This window comes from Miscanthus floridulus, chromosome 19, assembly GCF_019320115.1.
Source record: "Miscanthus floridulus cultivar M001 chromosome 19, ASM1932011v1, whole genome shotgun sequence".
Lineage (NCBI taxonomy): Eukaryota > Viridiplantae > Streptophyta > Magnoliopsida > Poales > Poaceae > Miscanthus > Miscanthus floridulus.
Window position 1 is genome coordinate 89,932,386 of NC_089598.1, and position 23,200 is coordinate 89,955,585.

General features: G+C 40.6%; 2 protein-coding genes across 2 annotated transcripts; both read right to left on the bottom strand.

The window, feature by feature from the left end:
* Positions 1-353: 353 nt before the first annotated feature.
* Positions 354-8,898, bottom strand: LOC136528296 (PX domain-containing protein EREL1-like). The gene is made up of 10 exons (XM_066521241.1): positions 8,540-8,898; positions 7,366-7,494; positions 5,976-6,074; positions 4,973-5,065; positions 4,734-4,842; positions 3,963-4,624; positions 3,483-3,647; positions 3,157-3,399; positions 2,021-2,239; positions 354-1,052 (listed from the first exon to the last, which is right to left on the bottom strand). Exons 1-10 carry the CDS (start codon positions 8,666-8,668, stop codon positions 777-779), a joined length of 2,124 nt encoding a protein of 707 aa, XP_066377338.1. The 5' UTR covers positions 8,669-8,898; the 3' UTR covers positions 354-776.
* A 10,788-nt stretch (positions 8,899-19,686) lies between these two features.
* Positions 19,687-22,868, bottom strand: LOC136528108 (proteasome subunit beta type-3-like). The gene is made up of 7 exons (XM_066521007.1): positions 22,712-22,868; positions 22,429-22,610; positions 22,227-22,334; positions 21,460-21,549; positions 20,268-20,352; positions 20,010-20,104; positions 19,687-19,909 (listed from the first exon to the last, which is right to left on the bottom strand). The coding sequence occupies exons 1-7, from the start codon at positions 22,715-22,717 to the stop codon at positions 19,861-19,863; spliced, it is 615 nt and encodes a 204-aa protein (XP_066377104.1). The 5' UTR covers positions 22,718-22,868; the 3' UTR covers positions 19,687-19,860.
* Positions 22,869-23,200: the final 332 nt, after the last annotated feature.

Below are 23,200 nucleotides of genomic sequence, written 5' to 3' on the forward strand. Positions count from 1 at the left end.
CGTCGGGCTATATACATCCTAAATTTAGAGATATACACGTGGGAGTACCTAAATTTAGAGATATACACGTGGGAGTACCTACTCTATCTAATACACTTTGTCATACATAGAACTACTGTTCTGCAGCTGGCCATAGAATAACTTATTCTGTGGCCACTTTGAGTTATAATAATTACCACGCTAATTTACGAGATTACAATAACTCCTTACTAAGTGATTTGCTATAACATTATCGTAAATATCACCGTGAGTTGTAGTAACACAGGTATCGTAAATACATATTCATGTTATCGTAAATTAGTAAATATTATCGTAAATCAAAGTGACTATAGAATAAGTTATGAAGATTGGTCTAGAGTGATTTCACTGTGTACAGTCATGCTAGAGATTCACCGGCTGAGAGCCAGAAAAGTCTACATATAGGGTATCCCATCAGGTTTTAATTACATATATATGGTGCAAAACCGGGGGCTATTGTGCTCTCCATCAGTCTTAACCCCAATTGCAAGCTACTCCATAGCTCAGCAAGCTTTGACTGCCCTAGCCACTGTAATGCAATGTGATAACCCCACTAAATATACTATCCTCCATGACTTCCATGTATAAATAAGCAATCGTACAACAGCAACACACGCACGCTTCCAGGCTCTCCTTCCCTCATGGAGGGAATGTTTATCCTGATGCTACTCTGGCACTATAGGTATGCTCATCATATAATTTTGATCAAGCCGCATAAGTCTGAAGATCTAATTCACAGGAATATACATCGTGTTTTCTCATCTGTCTAACAACCAGTTAAGGACTGTCTTTTTGGGGAGAACCTCGCCACTACCTTCCTTCTCTGGCTTCACGGCAGTATTTACAGCGTTGCGGATGACAGCATTGAGGCGTAGCCTCAGCTGTGCATTGTCAATGAGCAGATCAGAAAGCATTTTTGTTGTATCTTCATCAGTAACTTTTGCATCTTCACTGCTCATAGTTAATGAGGATCTATCAGAATTGTCGCCATCATCAGAAGAGCCTTGTTCATCATCTCGTGCTAGAAGTTGAGCCTGGAGAGACCAATGCAGAGCATAGATTTAGTAGAGATATCCACATTTAAAAGTAGTAGAATTAATAGAAAGTATATCTAAAACTGAAGTGGAGCCATGGAAATTGCATTCCAGTGTGAACAATATTCTTCCTCTCTAAATCAAAACATAAGATGCACTGTAACTACCAAGGTAAAATGATATGTGGCTCAAACTCCAAACTCTAGCTGAACCCAAAGGAAAAAAAAAGTCTGTCCCTACTTCTACAAAGAAGGGATTCATAGGAGGCAATAATTATAAACAGGTGCTACCAACACAGTGTGCAAGCCTGGTTACAGAACTAAGTGCCGTAAACTTGTCATTCGCCTTAATAATTCTAAAGTTGGGACCTTGGTAGGGTTTGTTTTCTCCAACTTCCCTTAACTTTACAACACTAAAAACAGTCTAGGTTCAAGAAGAGAATGTGAAATAATGATATTATTACAAAGGCTGCCCCAGCTTCAGATCCAAGATAAAAATGATAAATTGAGAAGAGGAGTTCAGGGGCTTCTAATGCAAAAGTAGGGAATATTCGAGTGATCTTCCAATTGACAACAAAAACTGAACCAGATAATACTCCCCCCAGTCAGGAATAGTTGATCTTCCTGACTAGGATAATGAGCTAGCTGCAGGTATTAACATGATGTTGGAGCATCAAGTATTAACAACCAGAGGTAGTGTTCTGTGTTAGGACAAACCAACATTACAAATCTCGTGATCTTGCATAGCATTTTACATTATCCGTAGGACACTTCTTTTTTGTATTTCCAAGAAATGAAAGGAGCACCTATTTCCAAAACAACTCAATTGCTCAAACTCCAAATTTATTAGAGTAGGAGCTGTACCACGTAACTTTGGCTGCTCTCTAAGAATATAAAAACTAGAGTTTGGCCAAGCAGGCCCGTTGGGGAAAAAAATGATATTAATTTACCATAACATTTCAAGTTTACCTCGGCAACAAGTAGGCGTATTCTATTGTCTGATGTTGCTAGAAGATCTAATGCATCAGGCAAGGATGATGGATCAATAGTAAAGTTATCTTGTTCTTCTGCTAGAAATTTAGCACTGCATTCCTGTAGACGCTCCCGCAGCAGTCGACACTCATGAAGAATTTTCAATCGGGATAACTTTGTACGTGCTGACCTCTGTTTCTCTCTATTAATAACTCTCTGAAACCAAAAAAAACATTAAAAATCAGGAAAATAAACTGATTGCATAGAATTCGAACTACGGAGTACTACAGACATTTTGAGTGCACAGACAGAAGCATGGATTTACGAAGAGTGAAAAAAAAATCATAAGCGATTAATTGATTTGAATATGTTAGCATGCATAAAAAGACTCATCCCCTTTCTCCAGGCTCTAGCTCATGCAGTTAATTGAAGGAGCAGCACTAAATCCTAATTCCCAAAACCGTGCATATATAAGGAGAAATCATTTTACATCATAGCTTGCATAAACAGATCAAGCTTTATCCATCCAAGTTTGACATGAGATATGGAAATATTAAAATAAAAAAAGAAATTGATTGTGTGCTTGATGATCTTAGGTACAAATCAGTCTTTATTGCTCTTCCTGGCTTCAGAGAAGGAACTTTATTCATCCAAGTTTGACAAAACAAAGCACATGGAGATGTTGACACAAAACCAATAGCTCATGTGTTTGTTGGTTAAGATAATAATCACATTCTTTAATGCTAGAGCATCTTATCAGCTAGCAAACATAATGTTTTATGATAGTCTTCCCAAATAGAATGCCTGTTGGATGAATAATAAGCGTCGTGGAAAGGTAAAAGGACAGGATGTCTTGCATCATCACAAAAGTCTTGCGGATGTAACAGTATCAAAAGGTCACAAACTTGAACATAGCAACGGTTCAGTAGGATTTTAAGCTAAAGTCCAAGGGTAGGTGGCATGAAGGATACAAAAGAAAGAGGAAGAGCAGTTAGCCAAATTGGTCTAGCAAGCCACTAATAATGTTGAATATATACTGCCAGTAAGAGTAAACAAGTATTCCTAGAAACAACAGATACTGCTACAGCTGGAACGGGGCATTATAATTAGATAGGCATTAGGTATCACTATACCTCTAAATCAGTCTTCTCCTCAAGATACTGATTCAACACTTTCTTCATCTCTGTTTGGGAGTTTCTAAGAGACTTGACCTCTTTGACAAGAACTTTCTTATCTGCTTTAGACTTTGCCTCAGCTTCTACAAGACGCTGTTTCAAACTCTCGACTTCTTTTTGTTTAATTTCTAATTCTTCAAGTAGTGTTTCATTTTCACCACTAGCAGTTGTTTTCTCTGACTCCGCACGAGTTTTCTCATTCTACAAATTATAAAGAGACATAATCAGTACCTTCATATGGCTAGTAAAATAATTAAGCCACAAGAACAGTGGGAATAACAGACTTGTTCAGTCTTCAGGTTTGACTCCATCTCAGAGTACTTCCTACGGAGCACATCCATATCCCACTGCATCTGGGTAATCCTCTCTTTTTCAGCCAGGATAGCTTGTTGTAGTGTCTCTCTACCTTTTTGTTTTGTGGCTTCCAATTCAACCTCCAAATCTTTAACCTACATTACAAATCATAATTATCAAACAGAGAACCTAGAATCCGGAGAATGGTAATGATACACGCAAATCCATTGAGTGTACAACTAAGAATGCACAAAACAACAAAAGAATGTAACTTGGAGAACCATACAATCTTAAACTCAACATGGAAATTGAAAGTGCATTTTGTTTTTATTAAGCATGAACCTGTAATTCCTCTCTATAATACAACAACACGCAGCTCTCCTGCGTATTCGAGAAAAAAAAGCATGAACCTGTAATTACTAAGTAGAGCTAGATGCCATAGTCATTTAACATGAAAAGCAAAGCAATACCTTTGTAGTAAGATATTCTTTAACAGCTGCTTCCTGATTTAGTCGTGCTATGAGATCCTCCATATCAGTTTTTGCTGTCCCTATTCTTCGTTGCATTGTGATCAAAAGTCTAGTCAACTTCTGTTTTTGATCATTTGGAAGGATGACTTGTGCATCCATGTCATACAAAAGATGCATATCCAAACCAGTAAGATGTTCTGTTTGACTAATATGTCCATCCACCACGGCACCATCCCAAAGTGAACTACTAGCCCCTGGAACAGATAATTCACTTCCTCTTATAGAACTCAAATCACTCCCAATACTTTCAGCAGAGTCCTTCCGAGCATGGCCGGGATTAGAATCACGGTCCTCTTCTGAAACAACTCCCCTATAAGACGCTACTGAACCATTTCTACCATCATGTTCCAATACAAGGTTCCCTTTCCTGTGATTCAAGGCACTACTAACATGCTCATCAGACTGATCTAAGATAGCTTCTCCAAGCACACCATTACCAGTTGCTCCTGTCAGACTGCTACCACGAGTAAGAGCTTGATTTATTTGATTGGACTCAGCAAGAGAACCAGAAGCAGGTCCATCAGAATGTGGAGAAGAGTCAATACTGCTGCTCTTTGCAGAAGAACCTACTTCAGAAGGACGCCCATTCCGTTCTTGGAAATCTATATTTAGTATAACAGTATTAAATTTTCTGTTAACATATTTAACGTGCACAATGAAGACAGTGAATAATATACAGTTAGAGAAAAATATAATTAAAGCAGCAAATACATGAACGTGCAGCAGCTTCAAGCTCAAGAAAAGCAGCAACAGGAGCACTTCTTGACAAGTCAATGTCAGAAAGTAACTTTTGCATCCACTCCTCCAACGCATGCCTTCTCTGAAAGCATAACAGTTTGAGATAGGTCCAAGAAGCTGAACACGAAATAGTATTACACGTAAAGCATCCAGTTGACACAGGGAAAAGGGGAAATTAACAAAAGTACATTGAGGTTTAAGATACATTTTACCTCTTCTAGAAGCAACCTGCTTGAATTTATTCTTAAGAAAGCATGCTTCGGAGGAGCCGATGGGACATCTTTTCTGGGAAACGCGCTCTTAAGCTGCAGAACAGGAGTATTGTAGTATAAGAAAAAAAATATTGAACTTACAAAAAAAGCAAATGGTTACAAATGATATATCAAAGGCAAATGAATATGGAATAGCACAGTATCGGTGGTATACTGGTATATCATGTTCAGGAAATCACCCAGTTACATAACACAAGGTTCTACATCAAAACCAAATCATAAAGTAGCAAATGACCCAACATGTCTACATCAGAACAAAGCATAGATCATTATTTTGAGGCCAACGGGGAGGCAAAACATTAAAGGATTGTGCAAACTAGCATCAATACAGACATGGAACATTGTAACTAAAAGTGCTTGAAGATGAATCACTGCATATCTATGTAATGCACTGTAACAAGTAGCTACATCAGTAAGTTTCTGCAGTGTGGTGTGCATTCAAGTTATTACCAAGTTACATTTACCTACACAGTGATTCTTACAGTTGACTGCATTTCTAAAACTTACCGCCAACAGCTCGCCAGTGCACATTTTAAGTCATTCTAACACAACTGGATACTGAGCTACACAGTGATTCTTTCATGATGATTGCATTCTAAAATTTTCTGTCAGCCTGAGTAGTACACAGGCCAGTTGAGGTCAAAACAAAGGATCATTACTTTTCAAAAGGAGCATGTCTGCTATGTTAAAAGAGGTCAATGCTATTCAAGACTTGCAAAATTAAATGTGTTTTCCCTATTGCTTGTTCAATATTTTTAAACCATAGAACAACTGCACATCCATAGCTATTATTATTGCTAACTAACAATTGTGCCCTCAGATAATGTGAGCACATTTTGAGTTACCGGAAGAAAAATGCTGCAACTTGCAAGTTAAAGATGCTCAATATTTGAAAGAGCAAATGGCAACAATTGGGATATCTGAATCAACTGCCTCAACTTACATCAGAAGATAGCTTCAGAAAGTCACTAAACCTTCTGAGAATTCCATGGCTAGAGCTAAAGCCTTCTGGAGATTGTATACCGACATGTATCCTGTAAAACTGTCCTTTATGGGCATTAAATTTAGATACAGGAAAACAAGAATGGCAAAGTTTACATAACTCAAAACTAAGATTCACATGATATTATGATAAGAGCCTTTTTCATGTGATTGCAACTAATCACATGACACAAAAAAAAGAATGACAGAACATGCAACACCTTAGCAATACATTGGCATTCCAAAATATAGTTGAGAATACATTAAGATGTCTAAAGCAGTGTTCTAAATCTCCGGATATAAGGTTTAGCGGCAGCCTGGTCGATCCGCTATAGCTGCTATTATCTCCGCTATTTATCTACTAATAATCACAGCCTGGTCAATCCTCGTCCACACGTTCCTAACGAGGCTGCACGCTTTATTTATTAGTTTCCTTGTCCAAGGTCCAACTCGTGACTCCTCTGGCCTGCTGCATTCTCTCTCTCCACTGCGACACGCCTCTGGCCCTCTGCTGCACTGCCGCCGGGGAGGATGTTGCTCTCTCCGTCGCATGCCCACGCGGCCTCACTCGTGGAGCGCCACAGCTGAGCAGCTCCGGCGCATCTCCGGTGGCCTGAGCACCTCGCCGAGTCGAGCTGCTGGTGCTTCTGCAGTTCTGCTTGCTCGCGGAGGCGGGGAGCTTGAATCAGGCCACGTTGGACAAGGAGGTGCTCCGTGGCTGCGATGCACAATGGGGAAGGTCTCAGTCGGCTCCTGGCGCGGAACGGTGAGGTGTGACAGCTTAGCGGCACTAAATCACGACATATTTAGCGGATTTTGGGCGCTAAATCCGGCTATTAGCGTGTGCCATCACATAGCGCTAAAAGTTGAATATCTTAGCTGCAGCTATAGCCGGAGAGGTAAATGCTAGAAATGGAGATGTAAAAAAAAGGGCGTACCCAATGCAGAGAGCTCCCGCTCTAATCGGGGTCTGGGGAAGGGTGTCAGTGGCAAGACTTACCCTCGCCTGTGCAATGCGAGGAGACTGCGACTCGAACCCGGGACCTTCCTGTCACAGGCGGTAAGACTCTACCGCTTGCACCAGGCCCGCCCTTCTAGAAATGGAGATGTCTTTAAAAGAACTTTTTCAATTTTTTTGGTGTCATAAATGCGGAATGGTCTTTTTTATCCATTTTCTATTTTCTATAGGTACATAAAAATTTTGTTTGTTGTATAACAAGGAGAATACCTGAAACACAGCATTTTCCAATTGGCATATGGAATGCAATTAAAATTAATGTATTCGAGTCATCTGTGGCATGGATAGACAAAGATGGGAGAAATAAAAAGCATACAAGATAAACAATACTTACAACGACAGATTTCAAAAAGCTATCAGTGGTCACACCAGTTTCAGGTGTTTGCGTGATCCAAGAAGGCATCCTCACACAGTAACTCCAACCTGTTTGAGGGTTATGTGGCCATATGGTGTTCCTTCCCTCCTGTATGCAGTCAATAGACAATGAGCTCATGAGATGCGTTGACCAATAGATAGTTTCAGAGTTGTGTTGAAACAAATACTATAGTGAGTAGATGAAATGTTTCTTAATTAATTGAAACCTGTTAGAAACGGACAGCTTTTTTACGTTCAAAAAAAGAAACGGACAGCTTTTCATGGAAATTCTGCCACATATGCATGTGCATTAGTGAATTTTGCTCATCAAGCATGCAAATTATTTCAGGCAGAAATAGTGATCATTGGCATAGCATAGGAAGAAATTTAAATGATAATACGGAAAGGATCAAGCCATCAACCAGCTAAATTACAACTGACACCTATATTCCAGGTAAGCAAAGCTACACTCAAGACTCCACAGAAGAGAAGACAGCTACTGACTAACAAGGCAATCAATCTTTTGAAGCTGGGGTATGTCTGATTTTTGCAATCCCACTCAGTAAAAGCACACCATGAAACACATAATCAACTCCTTGCAAGAGAGACATAATCCAAAACCCTAGTAAAGTGAAGAAGAAAAATGAAATTGACTCATCCAATCCTACACTGAGTAAACTAACGTGTCAAGTCCATATTATTCTACTGTTTGTCAGTTAAACATGAGAAATCCAAAACCCTAATTGAAGGAAAGCTCTAAGTTACTGAATCAGCAACTATGCACAACGGGTCGCTCTACTTTGACGAATTTTACTGCAGATCACAGCCCGCACATTTGATACCTGGACCCAATACTAGCACACGCTACTCAGCTGCAGTAAAATCCAGGTCGAAAACGCCTGCCCATGATCGACAACCCCCAATACACTAAAACACATCTACCTCCCCAGAACGGACCGAACCAGCACCAAATATAGCCCTTAGAAGTGGGATCACCGGTCCCCCAGTAGGCAGCAACGCAGCTGGCGAGACCCGCATCTGCCTCCGAGTCCGAGAGCATAGCGCGACATGGATCATGACGAGCCGGACGGCGCAGCTCGACGGGGGTTGGGTAGTAGAGATGCGAGAGGGGGTCACGGGCGGCGGGCGCTTACCCATCTCTTCGGGGGAGGGCTCCAGTCCATGCCGAGCGGCAGCGGCGAGGTGCCGTCGTGGCGGTGCTTCGGGGGGCTGGGGGCCTTCTTGCGCGCCCCCGCCCCCGACGACGACGACGACGTCGCCATCGCCGCCGCCCGACGTCGCTCGCGGGGCACGGCAGTGGTGGGATCGGAGCGGGCGAATCTGCCGAGGCGTCGCGCCGATGATTCTAGTCTTCCACTACTGGGTTCGAGACTTCGAGATTAGAGGGAGCCGACGAGGCGAGGCGAGGGGGAGCAGAGGCGGACGCGGTGGCGGTCGGACGGACGCTCCCGCGGTCGCATCTAACTGTCAACGCCAGCCAAGGCAGTGTCCGCCCTTGGCCGTCCCCTTCCACGTTTGGTTCCACCACCGTGGTGCGAGCTAGGCAGGCCGGCTGGACGGGAGCGGTCGCTTGGAGCGGTCCGGTTGGATCTGGATCTCTCGGCCCATGGCCACGAGTATGTTGTGCAATTTTTCCTCAAAAAAAAATTATTATGTTGTGCAACCTAGTAGGAGATTAACCATCCTCATCAAAATAAACGATTAATTAGTCTGGCTGGCTGTATCTTAGATGCAAGGATCCAAAACGTTTTAGATCCGAAATCGCTCTTCAAAATGTTTTAGATCAGAATTCGCACTAAACTCAGGTGATGAATTAGAATCACTATCCGTGGCTAGTAGGCTAGAAAAAATATTTTTCATAAAAAATCATATAAGTAAATATTCTTTAAAAAATTATACTTTTTTGACGAATAATAACTTAAATATACCTTGTTTTAACTTGTTGCCCTTAAAAAGCATAACTAGACAAAAATATTATCGCTAATGCACAGGAGAAGCTAGAAACGAAATCTAGTAAAACTAGGGTGGAGCCGTTTCGGCAAGCAAAAAGCACAAAATGACACAAAGATTCCGGGGTAGAATTATTTCATGGTTAGATGCCTCTCTCTAAATCCTGAGTAGAATTCCTAGTTTCCTTATCTATCGTGCGATCGTCCCCAGTCCTTGGAATCTCTCCTTTCAGGCTCGGATGTCTCGTTTCGTGAGGATCATGTGCGAGTTGTCAGCATGACATGACATATTCTTCATGAACATCATTGCCTTCCGCACTCATACAAACGATTGATAATCACCTTATGCAGCCACCAAATACTATATGTTGGAATTAAGTCTTGTGAGTACACAATGTACTCACGGTGCAGTCGTTAAGTTGTTTTGTAGGTACATCATAGACTGTGTTGAGAAATAGCTCGACCACCGCTGCATAGTAGCACTTGGAATGGGCGTGACTCCAAGCGTGCTACAAGTTAACTCCAGAATCCTAGATGGAGCAACTATGAGAGTGAACCTTAGTGGAGTAGAGACCGCATCCACTAAACAGAGCGGGATGTAAAACTTGTAATGAGAAGTCTGGTTAATTTGTATATAATTGTATTAATTGAGTTTCATCTACTAGTTCGATGTTGGAATAATAATTGGAATACCATGTGCCACTCAACCTGATCCTGAAGAGGAGTTGCTCAGTGCGTCCTAGGGGCCTTGAAGTTGTTATTTTGACATCCCCCGCGACAACCTTGCTCGTCTCCCCCCAGACACAAGCTCTACCTCCTGAGATGGTGTTGATGTCGGTGAGCGTGAAGGAGCTGGTAGTGGATGGTGATGGAGCTAAAAATCACCCTTACAGTGATGAGGTGATTATTGCAAAATTATACAGGAAACCAAACAAGATTTTTATCATTAGGCTTTGGTAGTATAGGTAAACCAAACAATAAATTTTGCATTGTCTTATGTTGGTTTGGACGGGTTGGACTTATTTTGCTAGCCAGGTTTGGCGAAAAAACACAAACAAATAAACCAATTGTGTATGTACTATAAAAGCACATGAATCTATTTAAGATCATCTACAATGTCACATAAACAAATTGATCTTCCATATAGAACCTATGACGGCCCACTCTAACCACACAATTCTGAAGGGACCATTATGTTTTCCTTTTTTTTACCAAAAATACGTCTTATGCATTTATTATATCCCTTTACAAAAATGAACAAAATAGTATTATCTACTCCCTCCATCCGCTAAACACATGCAAATCTAGGTTCCCAAGGCAAACTTAGTGGAGGAGAGAAAAGACACATTGTTGACAGTCACTAACACCAATTATAAACCGTCAACATAACATACATTTATACTTAATTCCATCACCAAACATAGGTATAGGGGTTTAAATTAATAAATTCCATGAGTTTTAGTGAATCTGTGTTTTCAGCAGGGTTTATCTAGAAAACCATCAAGGGGGACCTATTCATCAAAGGAAATTACGGAATTCTGCCGCGTAAACGGCATGGGAAGATTCTAGAAGACTCTAGGAGGCTCTCCACCAAAGCAGACCTCGAGAGGCAGCCATGTGGGGCCGACCGGCCCCACCCATAGGCCGCTTGGCCCTTGGGCCCACTTGTTAGCCTCCGTGTCACAATGTCGGTTCTCCATCGATTCCTAGGTTGCATCTATGCCATCCATTAAGTCGGTTTGATCCAAGGGCTCACATTGGATGCTCCGGCCTATATATACCAGCCCCTGTTGAAAGCTCTAGTTTGGTTTTGGTTAATTGATGAAACCCTAAGTGCTAACCTAGTTTATCAAAGTGATTATGAGATAGGTAGCACTACTCCAAGTGATGAAGCAATGACGAAGATCATGACAATGGTGATAGCATGGTGATGATCAAATGCTTGAACTTAGAAAAGAAGAAAGAGAAAAACAAAAGGCTCAAGGCAAAGGTATAAAATGTAGGAGCCATTTTGTTTTAGTGATCAAGACACTTAGTAAGTGTGATCACATTTAGGATAGATAGCCGTACTATTAAGAGGAGTGAAACTCGTATCGGAATGCGGTCATCAAAGTGCCACTAGATGCTCTAACTCATTGAATATGCATTTAGGATCTAGTGGAGTGCTAACACCCTTGAAAATATTTGTGAAAAAAGGCTAACACATGTGCGCAAGGTGTTTGTAGGGTTGAGATGGGTTTGGGTCCCTCTCTCCCTCCCGCCGAGCTTGCGAGGCGGGATTCGGCGCTTTTGGGAAAATGAAATGTCTATTTTCTATTGCGCCAAATACAAAATTCTTGGTGGTTGGCACATTTGAGTAAGGGTGAAGTAGTTAGAGTTGAAATGGAGTTGGTTGAAATGATGCTGGCGTCGGTCTACTGACCGGACGCTGGGTCACTCAGCAACCGGACGCTGAAGGGCTGCGTCCGGTCGAGCTGGCAGACGGCACAGTCGCTAGGGTTGAGCACCGGACGCTGGTCTGCGTCCGGTCAAGGTGGACCGGACGCGTCCGGTCGAAAAAACATGCCTCGGGGAGCTTACTGGAAACGACCGGACGCTGGGGCTTCAGCGTCTGGTCAGTTTTACCGGAGCGTCCGGTCAGCTTCGTAGCCGTTGAAATCTGACGAACAGCGTTTGAAGCCGGTGACGCGTGGCGTCCATCGGGCGACCGGACGCTGAGGACCAGCGTCCGGTCAGTATGACCGGAGCGTCCGGTCAAAGCGCGTTTTTGCCCAGTGAAGGGGTATAACGGCTCTATTTGATGGGAGCTCTATTTATAGCCCCATGGCCGGCTCAAAGGACAACTCTTGCACATTTTCATTGACATAGCATCCTTGTGAGCTTAGCCAAAGCCCTCCCACTCATCTCCATCATTGATCCATCATCATTGTGAGATTGGGAGAGAATCCAAGTGCATTGCTTGAGTGATTGCATCTAGAGGCACTTGGTATTCGTGTTGCGCTACGGATTTCGCTTGTTTCTCTTGGTGGTTGCCACCACCTAGACGGTTGGAGCAGCGGTGAAGGATCGGCACGAGTTGGTGATTGTTCGTGGCCGTCTCCGGTAATTGTAAGGGGAGTTGTACCTTCCCTGGCGGAGTGCCGAAAGGTAACTCTAGTAAATTGCTCGTGTCATTGAGTTACCTCACTTGTGGGTCGGTTCTTGCGGTGTCCAATCGTGTGGACGAGGTTTGTGAAACACCTCTTAGCCGCCGAACCACCAAGTGTTGGTCGACACAACGGGGACGTAGCGTGTTGGCAAGCACGTGAACCTCGGGAGAAAATCGATTGTCTCTCTTCTTTGGCATTCTCCCGGTGATTGGCTATATATTCATCTTGTGATTGGTTCATCCCCTATACGTTGGTATAATCACTCTACTCACTCATTTACATTCTTGCAAACTAGTTGATATAAGCTCTTTAGTGTAATTAGAATTGAGAGCTTGCTTTATTATTTACATTCATCTAGTTGAGCTCTTTAGAGTAGCAAGGTTGAGAGTTCTTAGTGAGTAATTACATAGCAAGTTTGTGTGCCTAAGTATTCATTGCAACTAGAATTGTTGGATAGGTGGCTTGCAACCCTTGTAGAGCTAGAGCAAGTTTGCATTACGCTATTTGTCATACTAATCAAATTGCTCTAGTTGATTTGTAGATTTTTAAATAGGCTATGCACCCCCCCTCTAGCCATATTAGGACCTTTCACCTGTCACCCTCCCTAGAGCCATCCTAAAATCCTAATTCATATTCTCCTCGTCAGGATCAGAGCCAGCTATCAAGAGAAGATTGGTCCTCCATACGATCTAGTCTTATAAATAGAAATAGTGAGATGGAGAGTGAGAGAAGAGTTTGGAGGTGTCGGCCTGTCGGTGCCCTCTTTAAGGCTTGTACCTTAGCAAATCCAAGTTCTATCTGATTCAAGCTTCTTGTTTATATTATTCATCAGGTTCCCAAGTTGTTTGAGTGCTTTATTCTTTATCTAGAAAGAGTAAAATAGTAATTGTAGTGTAAGCGTGGTGCTTAGACTCTAGTTACTTGTGGATGCATTCTACATTCTAGGCCGGTGGTAGCTCACAAGGGTAACTCTTATAGCCTCGTTGAATCATCTGTAATCCACCTCCCATTTGTAGGGCAAGTAGGACACGGTTACTACGGGAAGCATCCTCTGCTGGTGTCTTTCCTTAAGTAATGTCCCCAGTTAAATAGTAGAAGATATAGCTTACCCAAGTTAGAACTAGAGAATCTTAGTTTTCCTCTCGATGCCCCTATTTATCTTAACCTTGTTGCTACTCCTAGTTAAGTTAGATCGTAGTTAGTCTCACATGTTTCCCTATGGATACGATACTTGAAATACTTCTGGGTGAAAGCTACAATAGTATCCGTGCACTTACGAATTTATCTATGTGCATTAAATATACCAACAAGCTTTCTAGCGCCGTTGCTGGAGAAACGGTTACGGAATTAACTACGAGCCTAGCTTAATCTCTTATCTTTTATCTTCTTTCTTTTATTCTTTTCTTTTTTATCATGGATTCCACTCCTATCTACCTATACGCTGCACCTACGAGCACATGCCTAGAGCCACCAAAATCGTCAAAGCCTATCCTAACACCTAGCTATGAGTTGTGCCCATGTTTTATAAAATTGATTTGGGGACAACCTTTCTCAGGAGAAGGCGATAAAAAACCCATACTCACACCTACGAGAGTTTGAGCAGACCTATACATGCTTGCATATCACTAGCATGTCTAACAAGACCTTAAGATGGAAGTTGTTTCCGTTCTCTTTGGCGGGAAGAGCTAAACATAGGTACAATCAAACCGTAGGAAGTATGCAAGGAGATTGGGAAATGCTATGCTCTAAATTTTGTTTATGTTTCTTTCTCATCTCTAAAGTGGTTAGCCTTCGAAAAGAGGTTCTAAATTTTAGACAACTAGAAGAAGAATCTCTTGCCACATCATGAGAACGTATTAATGATCTTATTACCACTAGCCCGGACCTTGCTATTTCAAACCCGATGCTCCTTCAATATTTTTATATGGGTCTTAACAAGGATTCTACACAAACCCTTGATCAAGCCTCTAGAGGAGCTTTCCTTCATTTGTTTCTTAGTGAAGCAAGATCGATGCTTGATAGAATTAGTGGAAAGACTCCCTGCACTAGCATTCATAATGAACTCCCCGTGGAACAGAAGGAATCATCTCCCGAACAAGAAGAAGTTTTGATAGCCAAATCACAACCACTCCAATCCCAAGATTTAGCTATCAATCCCGAACCATCAATACCCCAAAATCCCCATGTGGGACATTGGGAATAATTCAAGGGTGGCATGTCTAGTGAACCCATAGAAGAAGAGCTAAGCCATCTAGAAACCATGCATATCCTCTCCCCTTCTATGACCACATTAGATGTCTTATCTAAACCCATCTCTCAACCCATCCTTGACCCTAATGAATCCCCCGATGCTCTTTCTCCTAAGTCTCATGATTACCCTAGAAATCCACTAAGACAATCAAAGTATAGGAGTCATGAAGACCACAAGGATGACCAAGAAGAGCAACGACAATGGCTGGCAGATATTAAGAACACATATGCCATTGCTAAAGAATGGATGGATAATGACGAAGCCTTATGGGTAGAATCCAAACTTGGTTTAGATCCAAACAGTGAGCTTAAATCAATCTCCTTAATAAACATGACTCATCCAAGTTTGGAGAAGGCCTTAGCCAAGATCAACCCGAGAGTTACCAATCCATAGGAAGTCTTGGACAATAAAATGACCAATGAATGTCATAGGCATGGAATGATGGAGATAATATTTTTGCCTACAGACATTCATGAAGAAACACCCTTGGAGCTTGAAAAGGAAGATGACATACATGAGCATGGAAGTTATTTCATGAGCACATCATTAAATCCATGCTCGTATGAGAAATCTCCTGAATCAATCGGTCTTTCCAACATTGCCACACATGAGATCTTCAACCCCCTTATACTTTCTATTCATAAAGACTTTGAAAGGGTGGTTGTAGGTGCATATGCTTATCATAAATATTACGAATCTCGTTAGCATGAATCTTGAGATAGGCACCCAAAGGTTGGTGTTGGAGGAAAAACCACTTCACCAATTAGAAACGCAATTCGAAGGGTTTCCCAAGGACGAGCTTCTATCCTAAAACAAGCACTTTTGAAAGATAATATGAGTGTTCACCTTCTGTTGTGATACCCTTGTGAAATAAGCATAGAAACATAATTGTGAAAATATTCCTTCAGGTATTATTGTCACTAACCATTCCAGGTTTAGAAGCAAAAAGTACGAACGATGATGACTCAAGGTATGTTCAACCAATCACCATGCAACATTGAATAACATCCATCCAAACTTGATTTTGCCTTGCAAAATTTGAGTGTGGGGGATGAACTTCTCTAAAAAATCTTATGCCATGTTGCTAATTCATCTTGGTTGTCTCTACCTTTAAGCCATGCTCAATTTGCTAAATAATAATCATTCTCTTTTATTTCTATTTGAATAAATCTCTATAATCCTTTCATACTACCTTTGTTTACTATAGTATACTTAAGGTTTGGAGTATGATCTTATATCTTCTAAATTAGGCATGGTGCTTAGTTTAAACTATTTTTTTGAATTAAATTAGACATGGTGTATAGTTTAATTCTTGAACCAAAAGGTGTGCTGATTTTACTTCTAAAGGCTTTTAAATTAAGCGTGGTGCTTATGTTAAAATGCCTTACTAAGTCAAATTAGACTTGGTGTCTAGGTTGATTTTTGATCCGATAGTATGCTTTAGTAGGCACTGGATACTTTATGGACTAACCCTTACAGGAAACTCTCACATCAATATTGGTAAGTCACGAGATGAGTTTAAATTGGAGATGAAGCCAGACACATGATGAACTCTAATAACATTGTGCAAAGAAGACACAACTCATTCATGATGGATGGAAGAATTGGATGAATGAATATGAGCTACACCTGTTCATGGTTTGGCATAAATCTACAAACTCAGCCACCACTATAGCTATGGAACAAAGAGGAAGAAGATGAGTGCATAAAATAAAGGGTGAGGTGGAAGGACCAACGAGTGGCAAGATCAAAGAAGCAAAAAGATGACATAACAAAAGGATGAGAAAGAAAAGGTGCGATATAGAAAACAAGAAGCTCATGAATAGCTCAAGATGTGAGACTTGCCGAGCAAAAAAAACTTCAAGCAAAAGGGAAGAACCATTACGAGTCATCTACCCTTCGTCATATGGTGTCTTCACGCTCTAATGACAAAGCTAACATCCTAAGGTAAATGGTCATTATTTAAAAAGCTTTTCCTTGATTCTGGTAGGCACATAAATAAGAACCAAACATGTTTGGGTTATAACTCCATTACTTGATTCAACCTGATTAAGTCAACATGTTAAACTTATTCCTAGCACCACTTTCTTGATCTCATAGTCTTAACCAAATGAGCTAAAAAGTGCACATCTTATCTCTGGAAGATGATAGTCATAATCATGTAAAGATTAATACATTATGTAGAAAAAGACAATCCTTCAGTAGGTTAAGCAATTTAACCCTTTTGACCAAATGTACTTAAATGCTATATTCATGCTCAATCTTCTGATCTTACCACCCATGTAACAATTAAACAAAGCGCATAACATCAACTTCATCTTGTCCCATATGGCTAAGGATAGAGAAGAATAAATAAAGTTTTTTGTTCTGTTGGTGTTTTCCCACCAACAGAGCACATGCACTTGATCTCTACCTTGTCTTATAAGCAGGACACACTTCAAGCAAAGTGTGGGGGAGTTAGTTAATTCCCTAATTTTCACAAGTGAAGCCTCTGAGCCTGTCAAACCAAAATCAAAACACAAAAACAAGACAGATTTGGCGGAAGAAGGTGACATCATCATTAGAGGCGCCACCTCAAGAGTTCTCATCTTTAGAACAAACCATGGTATTTGGTCAATGAACTTCACAGGAAGAAGTCTGGTTCGAAGGACTTACGATGCCGAACCCTCACTAAAAGAGTTAGCTTGGGGGAGAAGCATTATCGTGTATCCAGATAAGTATTATTTCCCTTTTTTGTTTTAATTTTAGTTTTTTAATAGTTAAAAAATGGTGAATGAAAAACAAAATAAAAATTTATCTTTACATTAGTCATCTATAGTAATAATGTGTGATCTAGTAAAATTAAAAACAAAATAAAAAAGTGTGTCTAGTTTGCTTTAATTTATTTTTAAGAGTTGAATAAAATAAAGAGAACTCAGAATAATCTCTTAAAATAGAAATGATAAATAGTTGCCCTGTTGTAATTTCTTTCAAGTACCTAGCTTTCAGCCTTGAATTTTCCCGAGTTTTGGATAAGATTGTTTTGATATAAGGATTTACTCTGAACTTGAAACTCATGAGTAGCATATGCTTATCTAAGTCTAGGTAATTGACGGATATGATATAAGACGGTCTGAGCTGCTATTTATCTTGTTCCAAGTGACACTAAAGTTTTGGAGATTTATCTTTTGAAAACACAAAAATGCTATATGATGAGTTCCTGTATAACAAAGCTTGAATTCTCACCAGAGCCATACATATTATTTAGGCTAGAAAAACTTCTACATATATGCTATTTGCTTTTGCATTGAGTCTTGTCAAGCTTTGTTGACCCTTATGAGAGGTTTGTCATGCTCTTAAAATCAAGATCAACTACACACCACATATACCTACTGCTCCTACACTGGGTGTACGCAAAACATGTCTTCCATCAATATCCACAAAAAAATGTTCTACTCCTACACTGGGGGTGAACACAAAAGCATGCTTGATAGGTTTATCCACCAAATAAATGCTCCAAAGTTCTTGTTGCTATCTCTCAAAGTTTTATTGTAGAAAAGAGACATGAGGCTATGCAAAAGTTATTCATGAAAAAAAGAGAGAAAAAAAGAAGTTAAAAATGGACAAGTGTCCTAGATATCTAAAACAATGGATACTTAGGCCATGTTCGCTTAAAGGAATTTGGAGGAATCTGGAGGAATTTATGAGAAAATGAACAGTGTTTTTCATCTATGAACAGTGAATTCCAACTGAATTTCACACCAGCCGAATGACCCCTTAGATGTCCGTCTGAAAAAAAAGATGAATAAGATAGCCTCTGCTCTCTAGAAAATGTTTTCAAGTTTCAAAAGAGAAATATGTTTTTAAGGAGCAAAATAGAATTAGATTAGCCACTATTTATATCCACTATATATCCATACACATGCACAACTCTTTTTTTTATCCGATGTTTGACTTTAAAATATATGCATTGCAAGTATGCTCTAGCTTTCTCCCTACCTATAAACTCCACATAAGCCTTAGTAGTAGAAACAGAAAAGCAAAACATCTTACCGCTAGGTGGATTCACCAGGAGCAGACTTTTTTTTGTCAGTGGGTCCCACTACTACTAGCTCCTATGGCTTAAAATTGCATCATTTTCCGGACACCCCTCCAATCCTACAATTACATGCTTTTCGGGACAGAGGTAGTAGAAATTCATTTGAAAACACTCCAACATTATCAAAATGTAATACGTTTTTTATTCTCTGTCAAACTTTTTGAATTTAAACAAGTTTCTAGAAAAACTCTACAAACAACCTCATATACTAAATAAATGCGTTATCAGGACAACTTATCGTAGATTTAATTAGACTAATTTTACGATGTTAATGTTCATGGACGTTTTTGAATTTAATAAACAATTAGAGCAATTGACTTGAGAGAAACTAAAACAACCCACATATTTTAGAACACAAAAAGGAGAAGTACATACTATCGGGTGCATTGTCTTACTTCCAGAAGAGACGATCTTACATGCGAAATACTTTAGTAATGAAGTTTCTCATTAATTCAATGATACATACATAGTTGTCACTTATATCACCTAGTAAGGGAAAGCATGTTGCCGCACACGTCAATGGTACGATAGGTTGCCACGTAGGATCTTTACATGGTTAAGAGAGAGAGGTGGTAAGATTCAAAACTAAGGCAACTTATGCATCATCATGCGAGTTGATGTTGCCGCACAACTCAAAAACTTTTTATTTATTTATTCTACATCTACCAAATAATGATCATCACATTACTAATGTTAACAGACAACCCATACACATTTCAGGGCGCGTGTGAACCTCTTCGTTTTAGTTAAAGTAACCAGTAGCGTGTATTCAGAGTATTAGCATATGAGGATCTATGTGTCTTCGATACGCAACCATAGAATGCGATACAGCACATGTTAACCCCATTCACGCTTCTGCACGAGAATATTCCTCAATCTAGGATATTATCAACTCAAGTATTCCACCATTCAGCTGAAACCCAGACACAAGTCATGCGAAACAGGGGGTAAAGAAAACAAACGTTCCTTCCAAACACAACATTGGTCTAAGCATTGGAAACAAGCTAAGAACTCCAGTGGCCATGATTTAGTCCATCCTGGTCTTAATCACATGCTCCCTGACTTCAGTCGGTGTCCTGAATCCAACAAAAGCATGTCATGGGAAGATTGATGCTCAAGTAAATGAAGTGTCATAATAGCTTGAATGTGACAACGGATGACTGTGAGTGAACTTACACAATCAGAACATAGCCACCCCACCCGCTAAGGCAGTCACGGTCTACTGATGAACTTAGAGCTTGGGATATAGTCTCGAAGAGTTCATCAGGTTCCTATGTCATGAAAAATAACAAAATGATGTCATTTGACTAAGAACAGAACAAACTACAGTAATGTACATCCAAAAGTAGAACTTTATAAAACATGGTAGATGCGGACCCAAAACAAAAGTGGATGTCAAGGAAATAGGTTGACAACGTGCCTCGAAGCGCATACCATATTTGGCTTGTACATGGATTCACAAGCACCATACAAAGATTCTGATGCTGTCCCAGAAACAACAAAATCCTTGGCCAGTTCCCTGCATAGTAAACCACAAATGATAATTTAAATAAATAAAGGTCACGACCATGAGCAATTAAGCACTAGGAACAGGAACAAGTAAGATCCAAGGAACTATAAATAGAACAAACACCAGTAGACAAATTATATTTTAGAAAAAAAATGGTACTGGTTTCTATTTTTTGTGGATTTAATTAAAATGAATTAATTATGATTTTTAGAGATTTAACAATATTATATTATTTTTAGAAAAAAAAAAAACATATATATAGGCTAAAACTTCCTTTGAATTTTGAAACCAATCAGGGCCAAAGTCGCTGGCTTTGATACTCCAATGGCCAAAGATATCCGGTTTTGGAGTTTCACGGCCAAAATCGGACTGAGGCAATACTGCTATAGTTCGTTGATGTCCTAAAGTTTCATTCGGAACCAGAGGAACTATATTGTATATAGTTGTATATGGTATAAGTAGCAAGTTGCCAATACTCAGATTATCAATAATTTCTTTTGTCCAAAAATTTTGTGACCAACATCATGCATTGTTGATGAAGAACAGGTTATGTGTCAGTGTGTGTTGTGTTTATTTGCATCAGGAGGGACAACTAAATGAACAATAATGAGCATTCAGAAAATTGATCTTAGTGCGGCTTTATTTTTATTTCATGTTTTTTGTTAAATAACATGTTGCATTTACTTTCCTTGTAGCTTTTTTTTTTTGAAATATGTCCCTAGGTGAACAAAACCTAAAAATAGGCATATTGCTCAATACAGTAAAATGGAAGCAGATGATAAGCAGAGGGGAATTTTCATTCCAAGCCATTGAGAAAATTGCACTTTTCTTGTTCAACTACTATTTCGAAAAAATGGTCTTATGCCACTGGTTAAAATTTCTAGCACAGTATCACTGCCCACTTTCAGGACAATATTGCAAATAAGCAGCATATTAAGGACAAAATTTACAAACCAGAGACCAGTGCCATTTCCAGGACAACATTGATGAACTAGCGGCATGAGATTTGTTAGCCAAAAAGATCGATTTCACTAGGACCCTAAAACACAATAATCCCAAGCAGAAAACAAACCAAAGCACTTATTCAAGAAGAAAACAGCATAAACAGATACCTACTTTGCACCAAGGCAGTCCATGGTACAAATAAATGGTACGTCGTCATCTCCAAGTCCAGCAATGACTGGCTGGCAGAAATATGGCCCGAATCTGAAAGTTTCATGTGGCATGATAAAAGTTAGACAAGCATTGCCATTACAGTATTGGAACATAAAAGCTAATTTGGAGCAACTACGAATTGAAACACTTGAAAACCAGTCCTTGTCAAACAGAATATTTGTGCACATGAGCATAATTACCACAGTTCCCCAGATAATGATTTAGTTTCCTCTTGCTCCTTGAAGAAAAGAAAATTTTGCAACATGATACTCTAATTGTAACAAGACTCCCTTTTTTTAAATAGCCTATGAGGTTGGTTTATGTTCAGCTAATTCTGGATACATCATGGCTAATAGAAAATAGATGATATCTCATAGCTAAACAGTTTATTGCATACGTAGTAAATGTAGTATATAAGGTGCATCTGAAGCACTCCGTTAGAGGAATGGTCCGTCCAAAAGGCAAAGAATTATATAAAGATTTAGCTCCAAAGTTCTGCATCACCAAATATTATCACAGTACAAGGTATTGATAGCACTAGCTTCCTATGGCCAAATCCTTCAGCAGCATGAGCCTATACTAACAACCAACATAACCAATAAGTTTTGCATCTCTTTGCAGAGTTCACGGTCTGGCAGGACATTAAAAATTTAAAATAACAACTACCCCAGTACGTCTATCCAGTATCCTACACAACTCCACCAAAAGTGCGCTAGCAAAATCCCCACCTCTTCTCGTAGAGGAGCGCAGAGACAAGGCTGGCGAAGGTCTCAGGCTTCATGTCCCTCTCCTCCCGCAGCTGATACAGCTTGTGCCTGAACACCAACCGCTGGTACCTGCAGAGGGACCCAAAAACCCTAAGCCGCCGAACCGACCCGAAGACAACAACCCGTGGGGGCGGGCGGGGAGAATTGAGCGACTGTGACTCACAGCGTCTGGGCGTCGGTGGCGAGCCCCGAGAGGCCGATGTAGAGCTTGTCGTGGATCTTGAACACCCGCTGGAAGTCGGTCGCAATGGTCTGAAGCTGCACGCCCAGCCTCCGGTCGCTGGCGATCGCGAAGCAGTTCTTCCCCACCATCGCCACCACGGCGGACCCGTTGTACTCGAAGATCTGCGATGGGCAGGGGGCGAACCCGTAAGGAATTCGAGATCCGGGGCGGGGCGGGGCGAGGCGAGGAAGGCACGGGGGCGAGGGGGGCGCGGGGGACTCACCGACATGACCAGAGCTGCGGAGGAGGAGGGTTCGGGACTTCGGGTGGATGCGTCGGCGTCGAGGATCGGAGGGGAAGTAGCGACTAGCGACGGCGGTGGCCTGGTGGGCTTTTGATGGAGGCCGGGTTGGGCTTCTTGGTGAGCAAGAAGGTCCAGCGATGCCGCTCCGGAGCCGCGTGTCCGACCTCAGTTCGGGTGCGACTCTGCGGTTTGTGCTCGGGTGACACGACTGTAGTGCTAACCTATTGTCTCTCAAAATAAAAACTTAAAATGTGATTGAGGTTTTCTTATAATAGAAGAACCATTTGTGTTTTTTGCGAATAATAGTCATTAATGCTTTCCCCATATATTTAACCGCTAAACAGTCTAAAGATAAGAAAGAGTTATCAAATACAGAACTGATTTTAAAATTAAATTTGAGATACTTTATATAGGCAGTCTATACAAATAAGAGAAGTAAGAATTTAATAACACATCTCCTATACTAAA